The sequence below is a fragment of the Stenella coeruleoalba genome (assembly GCF_951394435.1).
Source record: "Stenella coeruleoalba genome assembly, chromosome: 9".
In the NCBI taxonomy this organism is placed as follows: Eukaryota; Metazoa; Chordata; class Mammalia; order Artiodactyla; family Delphinidae; genus Stenella; species Stenella coeruleoalba.
Window position 1 is genome coordinate 99,794,165 of NC_137155.1, and position 25,511 is coordinate 99,819,675.

The 25,511-nt window shown below is 55.1% G+C and overlaps 1 protein-coding gene across 2 annotated transcripts in view; it reads right to left on the reverse strand.

Annotated features, from left to right (window-relative positions):
* The window catches only part of PRKAG2 (protein kinase AMP-activated non-catalytic subunit gamma 2), a 276,927-nt gene extending 252,236 nt beyond the window's left edge, over positions 1-24,691 (reverse strand). For both annotated transcript variants that reach the window (XM_079932036.1, XM_079932035.1), the window contains exon 1: positions 24,553-24,691. In XM_079932036.1, the coding sequence (XP_079788162.1) occupies positions 24,553-24,666 (114 nt within the window). In that variant the 5' untranslated portion in view covers positions 24,667-24,691. The remainder of the gene's footprint in view (positions 1-24,552) is intronic.
* Between the last annotated feature and the right edge of the window lie 820 nt (positions 24,692-25,511).

Genomic DNA, 25,511 nt, shown 5'->3' on the forward strand with positions numbered 1-25,511 from the left:
CTCAGATCGCTTTTTTTCTCCCAAGGTGAGGAGAAGCTGATCTGGTAAATATAAGGGGCAAAGTGCCGAGTGCTCTCCCGCCCGCAGCACCAGGAGGCTGTTTAAATGGCTCTTCACCCTACCCCCCCACCCCCCTGCCCTGCCACGCAATGCTTCCCTCCAATGGATTCCAGGTCAAGAGAAAAGCAGGTGCAGATCGGCATCGCGGTGAGATCAAGATGGGTTGCAGGGGGAGCACCTACAGCCCAGGTCAGGGCTGCTCTCCTGCAGCCAGTTGCCTGCAGCCCCGCAGCCCTCTGCGGGGCCCCAGCTGTCAGAGCCCAGGCCCAGGGACGCAGCTGTGTGCGCCGACCGCCCAGAAGAAAGCCTGGACAAACACCTTACATGCTTTGATCTAGAAATGAGAAAACAAAACGGAGGAAAATAAATAACTTTAAAGAGTCAGTTCGAATTCAGCCTGCACCCCTCGTCCCGTTTGATCTTCACATCCTGTCACAGGTGAGGGAGGGAGGGGGCCACGTCTGTGCAGAGCTGGTCCGGGCAGGCCCAGGGCCCAGGTTTCCTGCTCCCCGCAGGCCCTCTTCCCAGGGGCTTCTTCGGGGAGTTCTGAACAAAAATTAAGAACTGTGTAGGAAGCTCTTTGTGATCTGCGATGGAGACGGGTGTTGATACTGCGCTGGGTGGGGGCGAGGCACACTCCCCACTTGCTGGCTCTCAGGCCTGGAGACAAGCTGCTTAGGGACAGGGTTTCCTGACGAGGCGTCTTCGGGGAAAGTTTCTGACTGCGCAGACTGCTCTCCCACACTGGGCGCCGTGTTGGCAACTGGCAATGTACCGTTTTCCTTCAACTCGGGCCCTCCCGTCCGCGAGAATCCAAGTGATCTCAAGACTTGAGAAGCCTGGTGGGGGGAGCTCATGGTCCAGGCGTTCCAAGCCTCAGTTTCTCCAGGTCTCTGTCTCGGTCTAGACGACCAGAGAGCAAAAGACGGAGGTGAAAACGGACGTGAAACCTTGTTGTATTCATGGTCCGGGGCTGCCCTAACAAAGCCACAAACAGGGTGGCCTCGAGCAACAGAAACGTGTTCTCTCCCAGCTCTGGGGCTGCGAGTCCACAGTCAAGGTGTCGGCAGGGCTCCCCGCAAACCTGGGGGTAGAATCCTCCCTCTCCTCTTCCAGCTTCCAGTACTGCTGGCCATCCTTGGCTTCTGGCCACATCACCCCAATCTCTGCCTCATCCTCACGTGGCTTCCCCTCCGTGTGGGTCTCTCTCCTCTTCTCATAAGGACAACAGTCACCCTGGATCAGGGGCTCCCTCACCTTAACTAATTCCATCTGCAACAACCCTCTTTCCAAATGAGGCCACATTCACAGGGGCAAGGACGGGGACATATTTTGGGGGCGGGCAGGATTCAGCGCCTCCCACCTACTATTGCTGAGTGTGTTCTGGTCCGGGGAACCCACTCCAGGCCCATCCCCCAGCACCCTGCCGCTTCCCACAGGATAGTGTAGCTGTTGTAGAGAGGGGCACCGCTGGGCTGCAGGGCGGTGGGCAGGTCCTGGGTGGGCTGTGCCCGTGAGGCTGAGAACCCACGTCACCACCGGAAGGTCTGTCCTGGAGGAAGGGACCAAATTCGCCTGTTTATTTAACTTGCGAAGAAATGATCAGTGAACACATTACTTCATCTTGGAAAGGGCAGAATGGACAGTAGGCCAAAGGTCACTTGTCCTGTGCTCAGAGTCACCTAAAGTGGGGTTTCCCTCCACCTGGAGGCAAGAAGCTGAGGCTTGGAAGCGATCGGCCTGGTCGGGTGCACCAGCCCAAGTGCGCGCTCAGTAAAGGCATCCTAAGCCTGGACTTGAACTCGGGTGGTCGGATTCCAAGACCGTTAAGATGTCCTGCACTCCTTCACCCCCCCACCATCCTGTGCACCCCCAAAAGCCCCTTTCACACACACCCCATCTATCCACCTCGCCTGGTTATCTGCCAGAGGGATGATCAATTTGAGTCAGTGTCTCCTTTGGTGCCAAGAACAGGGAAGATGCGTGAGGTCTGACCCCTCCCCTCACAGCTGCTGACAACCTTACAGAATCCTCGGGGAGCTGTCACCATTCAACCTCAGGCCAGGTTCTCAGCCTCCCAAGGGCATGACTTCCACCTGCTTCCACCCCGAGAAGTGAGGGGGGATCAGATCGACTCCAAGTCCCTCCAGGAACGATAGCCAGGAATTTTGTTAAATACTTTATCTTCTCTGAGCTTTCACGTCTGTATTTGAGACCCTTCCCCCAAGACAACCGTCATCTGACAGGTTTCTAACGGCCTCGTAGGGAAATATCGAAAAACAAACACACACAAAGCAAAGAAAAAGAAACTTAGCAAATGCCAGAGTTCAGCCTGTTTATGACAATAAATGGTGCCTCTTCCTGTGAAAGGCCAACCCACAGCTTTCCGGAGCCAGAGTGAGTTTTCCTGCTGTCATAACGCACTTGGGCATTTTGCTAAGAACAAGTTCTCCCCGTTTGAGGCCAATGAGTTGGGGCCTCTGGCAAACGAGTCGCTTCTGCTTTTGCCAAGGAGCTTCCCCTTTTCTGGAAAACACTCGTCCCCCTTGCAGTCTTTGCCTTTGCAACGGCAGCTGCTCCTCTGCCTCTGTCTCGGCCCGGCCGGCCCTGAGATGTGCACCACCACAGCTCAGTCGTGGGCGAGTTGTTTTTTTCTGATGTTGATGTTATGTTTCTCTCCAGAGTCCGCTGCAAATGGAAATTTCCGTATTCCCCTGTTCAGCAAAAATTACAGGCTTTTGGTTTCATCATCACTGTCAAACCATTAACCATTAACCCTTGGCACCCCGTGGAGCCCTAAAGGAGACAGGCCTGGAGCACGTTCCTGGGGCTGCCGACGCTGGGAGGTCTCCTGTACCAGAAGGAGCTGGCGTGGATGCTTCTGGAAAAAGGGATGGGAAGCCCTCCTAACCACTGGTCCTCCTCCACACCTCACACCCACAGGTCTTACTCTGCACGGTTCTCTTTTGTGAACTGAGGGCACCTTCAGTCTGGTCACCTCTAACGCACTCCTTCCTCAGACCCCTCTGACCCCAGGGCCGTGGGTATGAGGGGAGCTGGGGCCATGCCTGCCTCCGCATCCGCCCAGGTCAGGGGCTGGCCTCCCCTCTCCTCAGCTGGAGGACGGGTAGCAGGCACAGCCGCAAGGCAGCTCAGAGGAGGCTTGCACTGGGCCCTCTGTGGGGCAAGACCGAAAAGGGAGGCCGGGCCTCGCCAGTCTCCTGCACCTCTCCTCCCCTGTGTCTCGAAGAACGCCTCCCTCAAAGCGGCTGTCCACAGTAGGGAGTGGACGGATGGCCCAGACCCCGAGCACCCACACGAAGCCTGCAGACTGCAAGGGGGCCGGATCGGACTGAACTGAGGCTCCTGGACTGGAGCCCCAGCCCCAGGGGTGGGAGTGGCTGGAGCCTCCCTCCCCCACTGCGGCTCCCGGGGCCCAGCCCAGTCCCAGGGTACTTGAGACGCACTGCATCATGGGTTACGGGATGCACTAGGGTCGCTGAGGCTTGGGGTCCCAAGAAGCCAGCTCATGGGATAAAGGCTCTGTCCTAGGAGTGGAGATGCTGACCCTGGAGATCTGAGGCTCCTGCCGTCAGGCCATCGCCTTAGAAGTGCTACCCCCCCCATAGGAGTATGGGACCAGGAGGGTAGGCGTTGCTCAGATCTCAACCCCCCTTCCCAGGAAGCCAGGGCCCCGGGCTCTCCCTCGGTCCCATCTCAGGGCCCCAGGGGGCCCCAACTCAGCATCAGTGGCCACCAGGAGGTGAGATGTGACGTGAGAAGGGAGGCCTGGCCGTGGCTCAGCGGGAAGGCAGGGGCTCTGAACCATGTGTGCCAGCTCTGAAGTACATTTAATTTCACCCTCAGAGGGTGGGCGGCTGCCTCAAAGGGCTTCCCGAGCTCGGAGCATCTCCAGAATCGCCCTCGGTCACTCCTTCGTGTCTCCATCGCAGAGCTCGCACGGGGGGGGTGACGACATGATTACTTTTTCTCTTCAACTTTTAAAAAATAGGTGATGACTGCAATGAGGCTGAGGCTGACGAGGGCTCCGGCCTGCCGTGCCCTGTGCCCCGGGCCCCACGTCTGGATGAAGGGGACGCAGAGGGCTGCAGCCGGGTTCCAGAAAGAGTCCAGAAAAAGGAAGAGAAACGCTCTGCTTCAGCAACGGGGGAAAAATCAAAATGACAGGGTTGCCAATAAAATAATTCTCGGTTGGAAACTTAATTGTTTAAAAATGGTTCTTATATACATTTTTCTTTTCTTTTTTCTTTTTTTTTTTTTTGTGGTACGCGGGCCTCTCAGTGTTGTGGCCTCTCCCATTGCGGAGCACAGGCTCTGGACGCGCAGGCTCAGCGGCCATGGCTCACGGGCCCAGCCACTCCGCGGCATGTGGGATCTTCCTGGACCGGGGCACGAACCCGTGTCCCCTGCATTGGCAGGCAGACTCTCAACCACTGCGCCACCAGGGAAGCCCCTTATATACATTTTTTTAAATTTTATTTTTGGCTGCGTTGGGTCTTTGTTGCTGCGCACGGGCTTTCTCTAGTTGCGGCGAGCAGGGGCTACTCTTCATTGCGGTGCCCGGGCTTCTCACCGCGGTGGCTCCTCTTGTTGCGGGCGGAGCACAGCCTCTAGGCGTGTGGGCTCAGTAGTTGTGGCTCGTGGGCTCACGGGTTCAGTAGTTGTGGCTCACGGGCTTAGTTGCTCCGTGGCATGTGGGATCCTCCTGGACCAAGGCTCGAAAAAAATGGTGAAATACTGGCTATTTCCTATGGTTTAACCTAATATTATCAACTGCTTTTACCACAGAGGAAACAGGACACAAAAATGAGAAGGGATGAATGTGACTCAAACCAAGATAGTCCCACTCCAAATCCAGGCTCTTCTGCTAAACCACGACACTTCCGGCCCCCAAACCACAGCAGAATCTGGGCCCAGGCCCCGCGACCTGCCTGAGGACACCTGGGTGATTAGCCGCAAACCCAAAGGCGAATCCACTTATCTTTACCCCAGTTCACGTATCATCCTACGATGCCACGCCCACCTTGGATCATAAAGGAGGGTCCTGTCCCCAGGGTCACTGTCACTTATTCCTCTAAAGATCCTATTACAAATGAACCAACAAGGAGCTTGATTCAAGGTGCAGATTCCAGAAAATTAAACTCGGTTCATTCTCCATGTCCTAGTCTGTACCTGCATGTCTGTGTCTACGTGTCTCTCTCTCCACATGCGCGCACACACACACACACACACACACGCACACACACCCTCCTGTGCTCAAGAAGCATGTGTGCCTGGGTGGCTGGAGCCCCCTCCAGGTGGCTGAGGGGGACACGGTCCTCGACCTCCATCAGCGCCTGGAGAGCCCCTGCTCAAAACACAGGCCCCTGTGAGTGCCTGTGTGCGTCCCACCCCTCACGTCACGGACTTATGGAGGCAGAACCATGTGACAACCCTGCAGCCCCCTCCCTGCAAGGGTCAGGCCAGGGGAATCCGGCCTCTGTCAGGGGAGGAAGGACAACCACCCAATGGCTGAGCCCCAGGGCTTCATGGGATCCACGGCGGTTAGGTGAACCCATCTCAGCTTCGAGCTGGGACTAGACTCACCTCTCTTGGCTCCCAGGGCCCAGAGCACATTCTCCTGCCCTCGGTGCACAAGGACCGTCTGTCCTCCTGTCCCACCTCCTGTGATTGCCAAACCACTGCCTCGAGGGACAGCCGAGAGCACAGAATCCCACGGAGCCAGGGGACGTGCAGGGCACACTGCAAGAAAGGACAGGGTCCCAGCAGGACACGGTCTCTCCGCCCGGCTCGTGATGGCCGTGGGACTCTGCTCCTCCCAGACTGAGGCTGTGCACTGGGGTTCCAGACACCCCCCGTCCACACGCTACCGCTCACACACCCTACGCTCTACGCTCACAATCCACATCCTACGGTCCACACGCACACTGTCCAGACCCCACTGTCCACACCCCACCACACACAGCGCCACTGTCTACACCCCACCGTCCGCACCCTACCGCACACATACCCACGGTCCACAAACCCCACTTTGGGCGGTGGGACGTACTCGCCAAGGAAACAGCCGGAGGATCAGGTGCGTGTGGGACGTGCCATCAGGGAAGAGGGGTGGGAGCAGAAGGGGGGAAGAAGAAGCGGAAGAAATAAAAAGGACTGTGAACGGGCCCAGTTCCCACGCCCCCCCCCCCCAAATATGGACCAAGGAGATTTGCTTGTTTGCGTAAATAGAATTTATCGGGTCCCAGTGATACTTATTTACACCTGTCTTCATTACCCAAAGGATGCTGCAATGCAGTAAGATGAAAGATATTATTATGAGAAGGAAAACCAGTAGCTACAGAAAACCCAAGCAGGGTGGGCCTGGCGTGAGCTCTACCCAAAACTCAGCCCTCCCACCCTGCAGGCCCCGCTACACGGTTTGCTCTCTCGGGGCTTCTCCAACATTACAGCCAACAAGTAAAGAGGAGACATTTTATAATTCATTCAAGTTTGCTACATGCCAGGTGCTCTGATGTCAGTTAATTCTCTCACCAGCCTCAGGTGGATATTCTCATTGCTATTCTACAAATGAAGCAACTTAGGTTCGGGGATGCCAAGGACACGGTGGGAAACCCAGGTCCCAAAGCCCAGCTCGTCGGAACAATCTTTACAAGGCCGGGTCCTCGGAGCACACACGGGGCACAGGAACGTCCGTCTGCCAGCGAGCGGCGGGCCTCCTAGAGCCGCCAGCTGCTTACCAGGCATTTCTGCCTTCCAGCCCCCGATCCCCTTAGGACTCGGAGGGGGAGTGAGAAGAAATCTTGCAGGGGAAAGAGCATAAATTTGGGAGACAACCACGCTTGCTTCAAACGCTGGCCTTGCTCTCACCAACTGCATCCTTTGGGCACATTGCTCAGTGTATCTGAGCCTCAGGTTCCCCAACTGTAAAAATGGGGGCAATAACATGAGCCAGGCGGAGCTGATGAAGAGTTAAATGATAGAACATGTGACGGAGGCTGTCGTGGTGCTGGGCATACCTAACGTACTGTCTGGTGAGCGCACATGTCACGATTCCACTCAAAGGTGACCTCACAGTCTGAGAAGAAGCAGACGAACCTCGAAGCACCAGGGGCAGTGTCCCCACAGGGACTCGGCTGGTGCCTCTTGGCCGGGGCAGTGACCACAGGCAAGGGAACTGGGTCAGAGAGCAGGTTTTTCAAGCCTGGTGAAATCTAGTTCTGAAGAAACAAAACAAAGGATGAGAAGAAATAGAGGGCAGGGAAACAGGAGGAAACAAGAAGCAAAAAAAGAGATGCAAAGGAGGAGACAAAAAAAAAAGGAAAACGGACGACGAGAAGCTGTTTGTCTGCAGCCAAGCGTCTTGGGCATCAGTCTACTTCCTTCAGTTTTCCATGAAAGGTGGTCTCTTAGGGATCCAAAGACACCAACCAGCAGAATTTTTTGGAAAGCAACATGAGGAAAAAACCCTAAGACCCACCAAGTTTCCATTAGCCAAGGTCTGATCATTGCTGTGAAAGAACGTCTGCTGCAGATGAAGGGTGGTTGAAAGCAGAGGCTGTGCAGGTGGCTAAGTGGGGGCCTGGCCAGAGCCAGGAGGACCAGGGAAGCACGGTGTCACATGCAAATCAACGTGAGGACTCAGAGGAGGGAGAAGCCACTTCCTTTGGCTGGTGACGTTCAGGACCCGTCTTTGCTTGCTGCTGGCTCCCTGCAGACCAGCGAGGTTCACAGAGCTGCGGGTCCGCCCGTCATGGGGCCGCTGTGCCCAAGGTGGAGCTGCAGATGCAAGACCGCAGACTTATGGTCTGCGATCAGCCTGGAACAACAGCTGGAGGGAAATATCCCGCGCCTTCCGTGCGTGTCCTCAGGGGCCACTTTGCCTGCCCGCACCATCTGGCTGCGGGGCACGGTGGTTCTGCACGGGCACTCAGGTGCCAGGTGGCTCGGGCTTGGGAGCCTGGCCTCTGCTGCAAAGGTTTTCCCACCTGGAGAATGGGCATCACCTCACAGGTGGGGCTCAGGTAAGCCACCGCACACACGTGCTTGGGCGTGCCGGCTCGGTGAATATCAGCTCTTTTTATGAGTCACCGTTCCTCTTTCTTCCCCTTCAAGGCTGACCTTGAGAATCGCAAAGACCAGGTGCCACCTCGGTGGAGCAGTGGAGGTGGACACGACTACCTCTTCCAGCACAACTCGGACCTATGTTTCTCATCGCTGGGCAGGAAGGGATGGAGGAGACAAAGGGTAGCAGGTGGCCCCGTTCCATGGAGGGTCCTCTTCAGGGATGAGGGCTTGCTCCCGGCTGCCGGCGGTGCTACAGGAAGACGGCGCCCGCTGCCCCCCTTTCAAGGTTTGCCTCGGCCAAAGGCTGCCACCTCGCCCAAGGCCGGGCCGCCCTCGTGGGATGCGTGACTGACCAACCCAGCACAACCTGGGAGTGTGGACCGAGGCCCTGGCTGGGAGGGCACCGCCACTCAGCCCCTCCCCACCCCCTGCTTCCTCCCCTCCTCCCAGGAGTCGACCCCAAAGCTCCCTTGCGTGTGACCACCACCTCCAGTACACGTCACCATCCCCACCCAAGTCTGCTCTTGCAGCAGCCCAGCACAGGACACCTGGTGAGAAGGAGGTTGAAGGTGACACCTCTTGTAGCTTCAGGAAATAGGGAGATTATCTGACATTTGCGTGGATGTGTGTCTGGGAGCCTCCGGCCGTTTCAGAGTCCAAGTATTTTAATGATACCTTCTCGGGATTGGACTAGGTGGCCCTTGGTGGACATTTAAATACCCACGTCCCTCCCAACTTGGAGATTCTAAAGGACCCCTTCCCCTCCCCTTCTCCCCTCTCCTTCCCTGGGAGTGTGGAAGGGAGGGGAGATTTAGGGGCATGGAAGTCCTGCCTCCTCGGTGGTCCTGGACCATGACAACGCCCGACGCCATTGCTGCTGCGAGACAAGGTGATGTCGTAACTCACTTTGGCCATTCCTGTGACTCGAGAGTTTTCTAAAGATGAGAAGCTTTGGTCTGACCTTCAAAACCGAAGTCACCTCGGTAGAAGCCACCTCGGTAGAAGCCACCTCGGTAGTGTTTAGGGAGTGCCTGCTGAGTGGGACACGCTGGCTGCTTTAAGGAAGGTAACGGAACAGAAATTCCACCTGAGGAGTCCAGGGAGTAGAGGAGGAGCCCCACTTCCTGCAAGACCAGGGCACAAACGACAGGTCCAGCCCGTCCCGGCCCCCGCCAGCCCAGGGGAGTTTTCAGCAGCTCTCAGACCACAGAAAGCTCGGAGAACCAGCATCCTCTGAGGAGGGGCTGGACGCCGGCCAGTGTCTCTCACGTCGGTCACAGGACAGGATTCAGGAGAAGCAGGCCCCTGAGGCTTCCAGCAGGGCGAGGACACCGGGTGAGGGGCAGTGTTGCTGCACCACCGGGGATGTTGATCCCACTGGTACCAGTGAACACTCACTTGGGACCCAGCAACAAAGTTGGTCCTGAGCTGCACTGGTGGGGGGATGGAGGACGCAGGACGCTGCCCCCAGCGAGACCAAGACGGACACCATCCCGGGCTCCCAGCCTCTCAGCAGGAAGAGCTGTGTGCGGAGGAGGTGTGAGCCTGCTCGCTCCCCTTGGAAACCTATAGTTCCCTAAACAAAAGAAAACAAAGCAGCAGTAGTCAATCTTGATCTTGACCTTGAAGGCGGAGCCAGGCCCTTCTCCAGGATTTTCACCCACGCACCAAGGGAAGCTGCTGGCAGGGCCGGCAGGGCGAGGTCTGCGGGACGGGGGAGCAGGTTGCCCCGGGCACCCAAGCTTCGTGCCCAGAAGGGCCGCCAGCCCAGGGCTGTCCTGGCTCCGTCAGAAGCTGAGGGCTTGTGACACTCTGTGCGTCTCTCCTGCGCCTGCTCAGCTGCTAACCCGCGGAGTGGACTCACCTCCCCTAACCTGCGTCCCCACTTGTTCGGCGACCACGCTGGGCAGGCTGGCTGCGTGGGCCTGTGAGACCTGCCAGCCTCCTGCAGAAGGCAGATTCCTTCTCCGGGTCGCGGGAGAAAGATGCCATCTGGGGAAGGAATCCTCCTGTTTCCTTGGGGTCTGTATGAAATCCTCTAGGCCTTTCAAACCAACGCCATCTGACCCTCTTCTGTTCCAGGTAAGGGCGGTGGCCTAACGTAGTGCACCAGGGGGTGCGGCCCCCTCCCTCACCAGTCCAGGGCTCAGCGTGTTGAACGACGCGCCCACTTAGACAGCAGTCATCTCGTGGTAGCAGACGGGGCTCTGAGCTTTGCCCGAGTCAATGAAGCTGGGGCACGTGGGACTGGGATTACGTCCCTCTGCCATGCAGTCCAAGACTCTTTCTATGGTGGCCCCCAGCCCTGCCTGCCGGGACCGATGGCTGGGAGGGGCAGGCAGTGGGTGGGCACCTGCAGTGTCGGCAGGCATCACAAAATCATGGGATGCTAGACCCGGGAGGGCCCTTCCAACCCCTCATGAGGCTCCATCTCCCCCATCAAAGGCTCTCATCCCTCCCTAAATAAGAACTATTAATTAGCAGCCTGAGAGGCGCCCCCAGGCCAGAGAGGCAGGCAGGGGGTACAAGCCAGCACTGTCAGCAGCTTTGGGCGGGTGGGGGGGTGCGTGCGGAGCTGGGAGGGCAAAAACACAGGCCGGAAAGTGTTTCCCCTTCGTTCTTTGGGACAGAGATCACTGGCCCTTGCAGAAACGCACTTTATTCCTCCACTTCCACTCCCTGCCTGCGCACCCTCCTCCGTCCCATCCCCCTTCCCTGGCTCTGTCGCTGGCTCTCCCCCCTTCCGCCCTAGCTGCAGCGTGTTCCAGTCCATCCCTGCGCTGTAGGGGGTGAGAAACAGAAGCACAGACTCTACCCAAGAGTGGCCCACGGCGCCCAAGGCCTTGACTGTGGAAGGTGGCGTAGGTCCCACCTCATACTGGAACGAGCTGAGGACACAGAGGCACAAAGGGAGCCCAGACCAGACCCCAGCCCCACAAAAGCCCCAACACTCACTCTCTGGAGTTGAGGTGCAAAATCCCCAGGAGAGCCTAAGTGGCAGCTGCCCAAGGGGGTGAGGACAGACACGCATTAACCCCAGAAGGCTACCTGCTCAGCACCATCTCCTGCGCTGTCACATTCCAACGCAGGGGAGCACACGACCCCCCCAGAGCCAGCGACTTCCCTGGGGCCCTGCAGGCCCGAGGCACATGGCGGGGGAGGTGGGAGAGATTGTGGGAGTCCCCAGGGGTGTGCCGCTCCCAGGTGGAGCTTGCTGGTTTCCATGTGCACACCCACCACTCAACTCTCAGCAGCGCCCCCTCCCAAGACTTGGCCTTCAAGTTCCTGGCAAAGGCCACTTCCAACCACAGTCAGTTAAAGGCTCTACCTCTCAACCCCTGGGGCTCACACTGGCTTTCACTCTGGGGTCAAGGCTTTAGCCCTTTGGACTACTTCACTGTGAGTAAGGACATCTGCAGAACAAATCTGTAAACGTATTCAGCCAAAGCGCCACAAGGGATAAAGAGGAATTTACACTGAATTTACAATTAAAGAATCACTTGCACTGAAAGGAATAAAATTCTGCTACTGTGGGACCATCCCAGAAACCCTGGAGTGGTACGGGAGCCACAGCTATATTCTCAGGACGGGCTTCCCCACGGGCCCCTTCGTAGTGGACAGGAAACCAGCACTCCTAGGGTACCACCCTCTTGCTTTCACCCAGGGATCTTATCTCATTCTCCCCCAAGCCCAGTGGGCAAAGTGGGGACTCTGGTCCACATCTTACAGGTGAGGAAACGGAGGCTCGGGAAGCACCAGTAAACTGCCCAAGTGGACAGAGAAGCAATGATGGCATGAGAATCGCAAACTTGAAGTCTGACACCCAAACTCACCGCCCTCCACCACCCCCCCCCTTTTACAGAGCAGGTGAAAACCCTCATGTTTTCCCTGCTCCCACAAACGATTCTGTTCTCGAGAACCTAGCACAAATGACAGCTAGGTCCAGACTGTCGCCGCAGTGGGTGGATGCTCCCACCTCCTGTGGCTCGAAGGTCGTGAGGCCGAGGGGCTGGTGCCTGGCCTTGGACCCACCCGCCACCCGCTCCCTCCCTGCCTGCTTGGCATCTTTCAGTCCAGGCGCTAGTCCCGTTTCCAGTCAAAGGATTCCTGTGTCATCTAGAATACCTCCTGGCAGATTTATGATGTTCTAACTAGTCAGTTAGCCTGAGCAAAAAGCCCAAATAACTTTCCCAGGTAGGAGGTGGAGGGGAAAAAACAACTAACACAGTAGCGTTCCTGAAAATGACCCTTTCATCGAACCAACAAAACATGGTTTATCTGAAACTTTTCTCTTTCCGTCTTTGACTCCTGTAAGATTTGTAAACAGCTGATTCACCCAGCTTTTTTGGAATTAGTTCGTAGAGTTAACTAAGCACCTGGATTCTCAAAGATTGTTTTCCTTCCCCGCGGTGTTGTTTGTCTTCTGCACTTTCTCTCCATCATTATTGGCATCAACGTGAGGGCTGCTCACATGGGAGATGGTTTCCCTGGGGTTGGGACAGGAAGATATAGAGGCACACCATCCTCCAAGGAGCACATGTTCTAACTAAGGAGACAAGGGCCCAGCCCCCACCCGCCCCATCTGGCACAACTCTGAAGGGCCACCCCAGTTCCAGGGGGTCAGCTGAGGCCAGTTGTGACCACTCCACCATCCAGCTTCTCCCTCTGCCCCACTGGCTTTCTTTCCTTCCCCCACCACTGAAGGACCAAAGTTAGAGGCACAGAATCATTGGCTAAGAATAATTTTTAGGTGAAGGTAACAAAGATCGTTTCAGAGGTAGATCATCATTAAATGAGGAATATAACCAAATATGTCCATTCGACTTTAAGTCATATTTTATTATGGTCATAAACGCAGTGCCCGCACGCCAAGCCTATGGAGCTGTGCTCTGAACCTTCCCTGAAAACGTCGTCACCACGTCTAGAGAAGGAGGGTGTGGATGGAGTGCGGAAGCCAGTGCAAGCCTGGAGCCTGGGTCCGCGCTGAAAGGACTCCACGATGGCTCACCGCTGCCCACAGCTTTGATTTTGAGCCAGTGCAAAACAGAGCTGCTTTGAAATCATTTTCTGATCTAAGCCGAGGTGCAGAGAGCTCTGCAGAGCGCCACGCGGGCCAGGCAGACTGGGCTCCCCGGAAGCCCTCCTCACCTGCGCCACGAATGCCCGCCTACCAGAAAGGGTCTCCTGTCTTCCCAACATTCCCCCGAGGAGAAAATCCGAGTTTTCCTGCCTGCTTTGCCACTGGCCAGTCACGTGACTCTGGAGGCGGCCTCATCTCTGCTCCCGGAGGCTACCACGCAGGCTCCAGGCCACTTCTGCACCTGGCGGGAAGACTCCCAGCCGGGTTCCTCCCTAAACCCAGTTTGGTACTGTGGCCCAGCATTTCCCTGTGTCTTGGAGCCGAGAATATTCTATTACCTGTGTCCTCAGGTCATTTCAGAAATCTCAGAATACACTTAACGAGCGAAGAAGAGTGGTGAAAAGTTACCTCTCCGTTCCCCTGGCACTGGCCTCTCCCCAAGGGCACAGCGGCTCCCCTGATGCGCATCCACCCTCAGTGATGAAAGGGTGGGGGGCCTACCACATGCCAGCCTCGGGAGGACCTGGGCTTCCCCCCCTCGCTCACAGCCCCTCGACGCCCACCCGACCTTGGGACGAAGCAGTGTCCGTACAATCATGGTGCCTGAGCCGAGTGGAGACCCTAGACTGCAATCCTCTCGCTTACAGATATGACGTAGAAAATTACTATCTAGCAACTACGTGATTAACGATAATATGTTACTAAACATAATATTAATTATACGTCAACCTGTTTAAGGTCTTAATATATTATCTACTAGAAAGTAGTATTTAACAATCATAATTAATATGTTGTAATTGTAATACATAATGTAATATATAACATGTAATATATTACATACAATAATATATATCTGTGTATTATGTTATATATAATTATATATATAATATCTATATAATATCTATATATAATATATAATTATATATAACAATATCACATAATTATAATATAATTATATAGTAACAAGATTAATACACTGATTACTATATAATATTAATATTATTATTATATAGTATATGTATTTGAGAAAGATAAATGGGTTTTTTTTAAGATTTTTTTTTTTGACGTGGACCATTTTTAGAGTCTTTGTTGAATTTGTTACAATATTGCTTCTGTTTCATGCTTTGGTTTTTTGGCCGCGAGGCATGTGAGATCTTAGCACCCTGACCACGGATCGAACCTGCACCCCCTGCATTGGAAGGCGAAGTCTTAACCACTGGACCGCCAGGGAAGTCCCAGATGTTTGCCGTTTTAAGTCACTGTTTTGGGGGTGTTTGGTAGCAAAAATGAACCGATGTGGTGACTTGTGCCACGGCTCCCCTGGAGACTCTGAGCCTTGTGAAGGTGGGGGCCGTGCCCCTCCCGGTGGCAGTCTTACTCTCAGCCTTGCCTGGCGCTTGGCACACAAAGAAAGGGCTTTTGGCGAATGTCTGGTAACTCAGTAAGAAGAAGCCCCGCAGTCATGGGACAGAGGACTCAGCGCAAGATTTCTTGATTCCTGGTTTGGTGTTCACTCTAATGCTCAGTTATTTAAAAAACAAAAACTGAGAAAGAGCTAGAGAATAAGACCTATGAATATAAAAGGCAGTTTATTTACCTTTGAGATGAGAAGGGCAAATAACAGCCTGCAATGTCCTTCATGCAAAAGGGAGCAAATAAAGACCTGGTTAAGCCCAAGGGCAAACCCCTGGAAGGCAGCTTGCCAGCCCAGGTATTTCGTTCTCCGTGTGCCCATCACGGGGGTGGTGTCTGTCCTGCCCAGCAGTCTTGCCTCCCACCCCAGGCTGCCTGGACCATTCACAGGCATCCAAACCCTGGGGCTGGGGCAGGGCAGAGCAGGGACATCAAAAACCCAACTAAACACCAGAACTTTCTCGGCAAGTTGGATTACAACAGTTGTGAGCTGTGGACGGCCTGAAGTTCTTTCTCTGTGATAAGGATAATAACACCGATAATGACAATAATAGTATCTCACAGGGTCGTTTTGGAGATAAACGGAGACAGCTTACATAAGCACACACCTGGCACCTGGAGCAAGTGCTCCATCAGTATTAGCTAAATCTGATGACAACGTGCTGTCCCAGAGAGTATCTGATCGTCAGTAATACGGATCGGTCACAGCCACCATGAACAAAACTACCCGTCGAGCAGCGTCTGAATGCTAGGGTGCTCATTACACAATATCCTGTGGACAAGAATGCGGCCGGGGAACCGCATCGGGATAATCACAGTCCGCAGCTGTGCTGTGCAGGCAGGGAGCCTGTCATATGAGGTCCCTGGGGCCCCTGTAACACAGTACCGCAAACAAGCCGTGTGTACTTAAAACTACAGAAATTCTCTCACAGTTCTGGAGGCCAGAGCCTGAAATCAAGGTGCTGGTAGGGCCACACTCCCTTGGAAACCTCCAGGGGAGGGTCCTCCCTTGCTTTTTCCAGTCTCTAGTAGCCCCAGGGTTCCTTGGCTTTCGACAACATCACTCCAGTCTCTCCTCTGTCTTCACGTGATCTTCCTTCTGTGTCTCTGTATCCAAATTTCCCACTTTTTATAAGGACGCCAGTCATACTGGTTTAGGGACCCAGCCTAACCTCATGGTAACCTGATGACATCTGCAAAGACCCTGTTTCCAAATAAGGTCACGTTCACAGGTACCAAAGGTTAGGACTTCACCATAGCTTTGGGGGACACAGTTCAGCCCATGACCCTATGCACCTTTGTATCCTCAACACCTAGCACAGTACCTGGGAAACAGCCATAAATGAGCTGACAGGTTTCCCAGTCCCAGCTCTAAAGGTGGCCAACTGTAAACACGGTCCCAGCAACCTAGCTCTCCATTTCTTTACAAACTGAGTAGTTGGGGCCCCACTTCCTAAAATTCCGGCCCTGTCGTGTCCTTACTCCTGCAACCCCAGCACCAGCGGAGGTCACCCCAGTGCCACCTGCGCCTGGCTCTGCACCGAGTCCCCGCCGGGCCCCCGCAGGAGGCTGGCAGGGCTGCACGGCTCCCACAGCTAGGACCCGGCCTCAGCCGCATGGAAAAAAGGCTGGACTCCTGGGGTGACCAAGAGCAAATTGGTCTTTGTTGTACATTCATCAGCAACTTTGCTGCCAGGTCAGAGTATATCAAAACACAGAGGCCCTGGCATGAGCCCCAGAGCCTGGATGATATCTGATTGGTCTGTGACAAGCCATGAGTTGGCAGAGAAGGGCTTCCTGTCAACAGGAAGGAAAGGATGGGGATCAAATTATTTTCAACGTAGGTAGAAGAACAAAGAGATGAGATTTGGGTTAACCATTCCGATGCAGGGCTAAACCAGTCACACGTGAGAAACCTTCCTCCGCTGGAGGGGAAGCCCGGCTGATTAACCCTCAACCATTTCCTCTGGTTCAGCTGCACACACCCTGCAGTGGGGTCTCTAAGAATTCCCTGTGGTTAACCCTTGGGGGTATAGCTTCACTCCCATGTGGCTCTGCCCATCTGACAGCAAGGTCACGGTCAATTGACCAAGCAAATTAAGGACTGTTTCAACTCGGCTGCGCAGCACTTCACCGGCCTTTGTCCCAAATTTTAAAGACACTGACCACATTCTGACATTTGGTTCGCTGTCCTGGGATATCAAGACAGGATGGTTACTGTCTGGAAAGAACTGGGAGTCACAGGCATTCCCATGTACTCATAATCACTGTTCTGGGTCAGAGGGGGGTGGGTGGAGGAGACTGGGGGAAAAGAGGGCTGGATTCTAACCCAGCTCTTCCAAGGGTCTGTGGCCTGTTCGGTGACCTGAGCAGCCCCATAAAAGTGAAATAGTGCCCAGAAATAGACAGCGCTGGCAGTGAGCTGAATATACCAAGACAGGAAAAGCAGAAGAAATTAGACAAGAAACAGCATCATGTAAGAGCACATTTATTTGTCTGGATGGTTTCAGAGGACACAACTGATGTCGAAGTTAAGTGAAGGAAGTGTGAGCAGGTGAAAAGCCCTTGGCAAGTAAGAAGTGCTTCCAAGTCCTTTCCTGAGTCATACTTTGGTCTAAAGGGAAACCCCTGAGTGCAGATCAGCAACAGAATAGTTTTGCTGGGTTTTATTTCGGAAGGGCAGTTCAAAGAAAACAGGCAGGGAAAGATACTTGTGAAGCACTGAGAACCAGAGTTTATGATGTGTGGAAAGATATAACATTGAACACACACTGTACTGGGCTGCTGCTTCTGCTTCTGGAACCTCAGCTAGCGACGTCCTTTTGGTGCAATAATGATCCCGAATGTAAATGGTCGCATTTATCATTAGGCCACTATGCAGTGTTCAGAGCCTGGTTTACACAAGGATCTTGGACCCTCCACAGACAGGTCCTGGGGGAGAGTGGGAACAGGGCAGCAGAGGCTAGACTTGAATAAAGTGTCACCCAACCATGAAACGGGGAACGTACGTGTTCTCAGCTGGGCCATCTGTAAAGTGGGGACAAGAGGATGAGACGGAATCCAGCCTGCATGTACGCCCAAAGTCACTGGACGTGATTCTGCAAATCCACGTGTTTTGAATGCGCTCTGCTTAGATCACTACGTGAGCTGGTCCGCGTTGGTCTGTGCATGGTCTGCAGGTAGAGTCTTCAAGGAAGGGGACCCCTAAATCTGTTCTCTGCCTGCCCATCCCCCCCACAGCCCAGCACTGGACTGTGTTTAACTGGCATTCAGCCAGTGTGCAACGCCCACGCTGCAGGAAGCCCACGCACTGTCAGCCGTGCTCTGCGAGCTGCAGAGAGGCATCCAGGCCGCATTTATAAACCCGGAGCCACAGGAGAGTTCCGGGGGCTCTACCACTGAGTACCTTGACTCCTGAAGGTCCCAGTATCATACTCTGGGCCCTTCTGCAGATTTCTCCTGTAGATATTCAAATGCCACATCAACTTAGACACCTTTTACTAAGTTATAGGTTCCTATTTTCGAGTTAACATTTATTGAGGGTTAATATTATTAGAAAGAGCTATAGGAAGACCATTTCTGCACCTTCGCAAAACTCTTGAAGATACGTACATATATAAAATCTTTGTTTTTTCGTAGAAGGATTCACACAATCACTTCTTTTAAGAATTTAGCACAAGAGGGCTTTCCTGGTGGCGCAGTGGTTGGGAATCCGCCTGCCAGTGCAGGGGAGATGGGTTCGAGCCCTGGTCTGGGAAGATCCTGTATGCTGCGCAGCAACTAAGAACCTGTGCTCAGGGCACCCAAGATGCACCAAACCACGGAAGGGCTAAGTCAAGACACACTGCAGTGAGGCCTAACAGGCTGGTTCATATTGGGTTACTCAGGCTGGGGGCCTATCTGGACATTCATCTTTATTTGGGAGCCAGAAATATTCCACCTTTGTTTAACAGCAGCCAAGGATCTCTCTTCTCAATGACAGCTGAAAAAGTGCAGATGAGAGACAGATGGATAGATGGACAGACACACGGATACTTAGATGGGTGGATGGACAGATTGATGGAATAACTCACCGGGGCAGAAGAAGGGATCAGTGTTTCCAACTGAGGAAGTTGGAAATCAATTGTTTTTTAAACCCCTGTAGGCAAAGGAGTCACCTGGAGAACTTACCAGAAACAAAGAACCACAGATCCCACTCCCCAGAGACTCTGATTCAGCAGCTCTGGGCCGAGACCTAGGATTTTACATTTTAAACAAACACCGGGTGGTTCTGCTTAAGCTGGTCCACGAACTGCACTTTAATAAACACTGCCCTGTGCCATGCGGCTGCTTCCCACTAGCTATCTACCGTACTGTGACCGCCTGGAGGGGTGGGATAGGGAGGGTGGGAGGGAGGGAGACGCAAGAGGGAAGAGATATGGGAACATATGTATATGTACAACTGATTCACTGTTATAAAGCAGAAACTAACACACCATTGTAAAGCAATTATACTCCAATAAAGACGTAAAAAAAAAAAAAAAGCCAGACACAAAAGAAAAAAAAAAACCAAACACTACCCTAACCCAACAAATCTTGCTCAAGGTGGTACAAACTGACCAAGGTCAAGGCCAAGGTCAAAACTGACACCCCCACTGTGCCACCCGGCATCCCCTTTCTCTTCACCGAGGCTTCAGTCCAGGGTGTTTCCATGGTGTATTGGGCAGTGAGCACTGCTGTCACTGGGTCCTCCAGTCCCTGGGGGCAGAAAGGCAGCTCTCATCCCCACCCACATCCGGGCGATGGCCCCTCCCCCCATGCACTGCCCTAGCAGAGCAGATCTGGTTGGATGGAGGCTACTGGTCACCGGCCCATCGCCAAGGTGAAGGGCGCTGGGCCTCCAGCAGCGTGAGGCCTCCCTCCGGAGACACCACAAGCAAAGGCATCCCTAGTGGCAGGCCCAAGCCAAGCTGTGTCTCCACAACCTTCTGGGACCGGCCAGCTGCCCCTAGCTCTATTTTTAGGTTGTCTCCAGGGACGGTGAAGGATTTCTGGAGCACCTCTCCCAAGAGGCCTGGGGACTTGTGCGTTCTGCCAGCAGTAAATATCGGGCCACGACCTCGGATCGAGTCTGACCCCCTCCAGCTGCCTCTGTCCCCACGGGCTCCTATGCGGGTCCTTCTCTCCAAAGCCCTCCCTGCCCCCTTGGTCTCCTGCTCTGTCACTGGCTTGTGAAGAGTTCCAGAGACCAACAATACAGTCAACGACCCAGCCAACAGTCATCAACTAAAATATGTCTAAGATACATGAATTTCAGCATTAATAGCGAAAATAAGTTTTCTCGGACAAAAAGGAGGAAAGAACATGCTTACTCCCAGCAACGGCTTCTCTGGCAAAGTGCTAGCAGATCGCCACACACAGCTAGACTTCTAATGAGGTATTTTCTAAAAGCATTCCCACCACCTTGATTATTATTCCCACTTTACAGTAAAGATGAAGGCTGAGGAAAGAGAACCCAGGCGAGGCGCCAACTCACCAGGACTCTGAACACTACGCCCATCTCACTACTTTTAAAGGCCCAGTGCAATCCCAAAGGAACCTGCACTCAGCCTTTCCTCTTCCTTTTCCTCCCCTCCCCTCCCCTCCCCTCCCCTCCCCTCCCCTCCCCTCTCTCCTCTCCCCTCCCCTCTCTCCTCTCCCCTCCCCTCCCCTCCTCTCTCTCCTTCTCTTTCCCCTGACAAGATCCGAGATGGTTTCCCATAAAGGTGATCCAAGCTGAGATTAAAATCAAGCAAGGTTACACCCTCCATTAGGCCCAAGGGCCATTCTCCCTACGATAGAATTCAATGAATAAATTACCTTAGTTAGTAACTCCGGGTCTCCACTACCCGCTGTCACCCAAGTCCCTAGTGTACCCCCTAAAATTGACTCCTCTTTTCTGGTGTCTCATGGCACAGCAGGCGCTATTGGTAGGAAGGCAGAGTGAAGATGGTTAAAGACAATCAGAGCCTAGGATGAAGGTTTGCAACGACTTCCCCCAACATCCTTGGTCATGGTTCTGTTCATGCACCAGATATGGGGGTGGAGACAGAGTCCAATCGTGTCCAAAAAGGACACAATCCAATTCAGTAAAAAGACAAGCGCTTGGACACTGGAGGTCCCAGGAGGCCTCACCACTGTGAGTGGCACTGGAGGCCACCGAATGAGCCCACCCACAGGACCGCCAGGCCACAATGTCCTCCAGGAGTCCCTCTCTAGAATCCCGACTGTCCTGGCGCATGCTGCCACCAGGCTAGCGAGTTCTCGCAAAGCATTGTTTTCATCACCTTTAATTGCTTCTTAGCTTAAATCACCTGCCCGCCCCCCGCCCAAAACAGTGAGACAACAACTTAGATTCCGTCATTTATCCCAGGGAGCAGGGCAAGTGAGGCAGGGAAGTCAGAACAACCAGAAAGGGTGCATTATTGATGATCGGACCACCACTGTGGGCAACGGGGGCTGGGCCCTGCTGCGACCCTCTGAGACATCCTACGGAGCCCATGTCAGAACCATCAACCCCAGGGACAGGGAGGCTGGGGAACAGTCCCACCTGCATCCCTCCCTGCCTGAGGGTTGCCCCTTAGGGCATAATCCCAATGCCAGCATTTCCATCCCAGCCTGTACTCAGGCTGAGCAAACTGCCCCTATTCAGGAGGGTTCCTTCAGGAGCAAGAAAGACACAGTGAGGAACTGTGGTGTGGAGCGGAGCTGTCCAGCAAGGCTGTGGAGAACACTGGGTGGGCTACGGGCACACGGGGCAGGGCACCAACAGCGTCTACTGCAGCTTCTCAGTGGCTTCAGGGGACATCCTCATGCCCGGGCCTACCTTCCAGGGAGGGCAGCCAGAGAAGATACAGGACGCCAGTTAAACTGGGATTTCAGATAACGATGGGTATTTTTTAGTATAAGTTTATCCCAAATGGTGCCTGGCACATTCATATACTAAGAAGTTGTTCATTGTTTAAAATTCTAATTTAACTGGGCATTTAGTTTAGTTTTGTTTTGTTTTCGGTACGCGGGCCTCTCACTGTTGTGGCCTCTCCCGTTGCGGAGCACAGGCTCCGGACGCGCAGGCTCAGCGGCCGTGGCTCACAGGCCCAGCCGCTCCGCGGCATGTGGGATCTTCCCGGACCGGGGCACGAACCCACGTCCCCTGCAACGGCAGGCGGACCCTCAACCACTGCGCCACCAGGGAAGCCCGCATTTAGTATTTTTATTTGCTAAATCATGCAATCCAACCTCAAGGCTCTCCTTGATCTGGCCTTGATGTATTTCTGATTACTCTGATTCTCGAACGCTTTCTTCCATGAAAAGGGGCTCTTCCCTGGAGTTGGAAGCAGTCCTCCAACTCCCCGACTCCATGGGGGTGCTCAAGCTGGTTCCCTGGCAGGGGTAACTCCTGCCATGTCTCTGTCCTGCCTACCACCTCTGGGTCTAACGTCCCTCTGAACATGTCCATGTACTGCCACCTCTCCCTTCTCTCCCCTCTGAAAGCAGGTACTGCCTGCACTGGTCACCTTGTGCCCTTGGGTCATCTGCTAACATCTGTCTGAATGCTGTATTTTCCCAGCTAGAGTGTAACTCTCACCCAGCCCAGCACAAGGATCAACAGGTAATTACTAGTTGGTTAGTGAGAAGACCCCCTCGGTCCCCCCCCGCAGCAAACGCAAGCCCTGTGAGAGTGGAGAGCCCCTCTCGTTCCCCCCTGGATCTCACCATCAAGCAGCACAGCACACGTGTCGTGGAATAACTGAGTGAACAGAACCTTCTGTAAGGGCTGCATCACGCCAAGAACGTTGTCTAAATCAGCCAAAGACATCACCCGCAGCAGGAGGGCTGGTCGGAGTACTCTGACTATATCGTGGCTTTTCCGCTTTCACAGCCTGGCCGCGCGCTCCCTTTCCGGGTTCTGGATTCCGTCCTACACCACCTCTGGAGAGCACCCCACACATACTCCTATTTGAGACCCTCACCAAACGTAAATACGATATGGCCTGGGCACTGGGCAATGTCATTTTCTTTTCTCTCTCTTTTAAATTAGGTGCTCCGATGTAGATGTAACAGCCATGCATTCATGTAACACTTCGTATTAGCAAGAGCTTTCTCAGGGGTTATTTTATTTCAACATCCCTGAAAGGTACGCAAAGCAGAATTATTATCTGTTTGACAAATGGGAGAAGTTGAGGGGTTAAATGGCTCAGCCAAGCGACGACTGCCGAGGGAGGTCAGGAGTACCTGTGTCTAACTTTTTTTTTTTTTTTTTTGCGGTACGCGGGCCTCTCACTGTTGTGGCCTCTCCCGTTGCGGAGCACAGGCTCCGGACGCGCAGGCTCAGCGGCCATGGCTCACGGGCCCAGCCGCTCCGCGGCACGTGGGATCTTCCCGGACCGGGGCACAAACCCGCGTCCCCTGCATCGGCAGGCGGACTCTCAACCACTGCGCCACCAGGGAAGCCCGTGTCTAACTTTTTATTTACAAACATGGCTTAAAATGTCTCACATTAGCAATGTAAACAGGAATATCTCATTTTCATATAGAATGTTTACTCAAAGGAATGCTTATTCCTGCATATTTGGGTCATCCCCCTGGTGGTCACACAGCAGGCAGGGGTCCAGTCACCTGCTCCCTGAGCTTTCCCCTGCCAGGGAGGGCTGGCCACCCTTCGCCACTTGGGGCTGCTCCCTAAAGTACCCATCAGGTGTCTGGGGCTCCCGGGGCTCCCTACCCTTCCTGGCCAATGTGTGCACACAGGCCTGGGAAGGAGGAACTGCGGTCAACGAACACAGGAGTGAAGTGCCTAAGGAGGTTCGCAGCAGAAAGTGCGTGACCAGCTGCCCTCCCCCAGGCCCCATGCTGCTGTCAGGAAGGATTAGCTTTAAGGAGGTGTCTTTAACAAGTGTCATCGGAGACAGCCCTGGAGGGTGGGACTCACCGCGCACCCCCAACCTGTGCCCAAGAGCCTCATCCGTGATCAAAATTGCATTTTCCATGGAGCCCTCGTGTGTATGTGTGTGTGTGTGTGTGTATGTGTGTGTGTGTACATTTACTTGGTTGGTGAAGGTTGGGGGGTGTGACCCAGTTGGGGGTTTCCTTCCGGTGCAGGTAAGGGCTGCGCCGCACGTCCCCCCACGGGGAGGCTAGGGAAGGCTTTGGGGGCCACGGGCTACCTGGGCAGGCAAAGCGCAGGGTGGGCGCACGACCCCGCCCGCCGCTCCCTCCAGCTGGACAAAGTCAAGCAGCAGACCGATCGATGTCGCCAAAGTCCGGGCCGGCTGCCGGCGTGGCCAGGGCTGAAGTTCGCGAGGGCCCTGCACGCCTTAGGCAGTCCCGAGCCCCCAAGGGCCTGAAAGGTGCTCCCACGGTCAGGCAAAGGGGCTGGCTGCAGAGGAGTCTCCAGCCTCCGGCCCAGAGTCACCCGAGGGAAACTGGGGAGCAGGGAGTGTCCATTTCAGGGCGCAGCTACACAACCAACGCCCCCCTCCCCCGCTGTCCCCACCCACTGCCCCTCCCCTCAGTCTCGGGCTGCGGCGCGCGGCTCCACCTCTCCGGAGCGCAGTCCACACTGTCCTTTTTCAACAAAACAACGCTACGCACCGCCCCTCCGCCCCCGCCCCAGCGCCCGCACCCGGCGGGATCCCGTGCTGCGCACAGCCCGCCCCGCAGCTCCCGCCCCCGCCGCAGACGGTCGCCGCGCCCCGTTCGCACGCGGGTGGGAAGAGAGATGGAGCCCGGGCACAGCGGCCCAGCTCGGCCCTGCGCCTCCACCCTTCCCCAAGCCGCCCGAAGTGACAGGAGGGGCACGCACGGCGCGCGCGGGGCGTCCCGCGTTAACCGCTTCCGCGCCGGGTCGGAGCGACGCGAGGGTGGGGGGCCGGGGACGGCGGGGTGGGACTCACCGGAATGTGCACTCGCAGCGAACGCCGCTTCTGGCTGCTGTTCTTCTTGCCGCTGCTCCCGCCGGGGCTGGAAACATCCTTCTTCTTCTTGGTGTCCATGGCCGCGCTTCCCATAACTTTAACCAGAAGTTAATTCCGGGTGACTCGTTCCTGGAATTCGGTCCTCTCCTTCCCAGTCCGGCCCCAGCCGTCGGCCGCGAGCCGCACGCGCTGTTTACTGTCCTTGCACCCTGAAGACACCGCGTGGGGACTTCCGCGGGGAGGGAAGGTGGAGCTGGGGTGGCGGTCGGCGGGAGCGCCGAGTTCACGTGTCCTCTTCCTCCTACGGGCTCTTCGGATGCGAAATCAAAGCCAAAGGCTGTCCTGGTTCTGGTCTCTCGCCGGGCTACGCGTGGCAGAGGTCTCCCGCTGGGTGACAAAGTTTTCTTCCTTTTGCAAAGCGAAGCAACATTTTCCACCCTCTCGGCTCCTCCCACAGATTCCCAGAGGTAATCAGAAAGGCAGGTGCAATTAAACACGGCAACTTGGGAAGCAGCCCTCCTATGCCTATGCCTAAGTGGAAAATCTGGCGAGAGCCAGACAGTTTGAATGTTTATATGACCCTCCACCGGAGAATAAACCAGCCCGCAGCCTGGAACTAGGTCCGTCCTCCTTTCTGGGCGAGAGGGAGGGAGGAGGGGAAGAGGAGGTGCAAGCGCTAACACTCTTCGCAACTGGGCTGAAGCTCGACTGCGAGCACGAGTTCTGGCGGCCGCCCTGCCGGCCGGAGGGCGTGCGGGAGCCCCGCGGGGAGCGGAGGGCAGCCGCCCGTTCCGTGCCGCCGCCTCGCCGCGGCCCGGGGGCCCGAGGGGTCAACGAAGGGCCGGGCCTGGCACCGACGCAGGCTCGCGGGGCGGTGGACGGCGGCGTGCCTCGAACAGGAAGTGCGCGGCGTGCGGCGCGCCCTCCCGCTCCGCCCG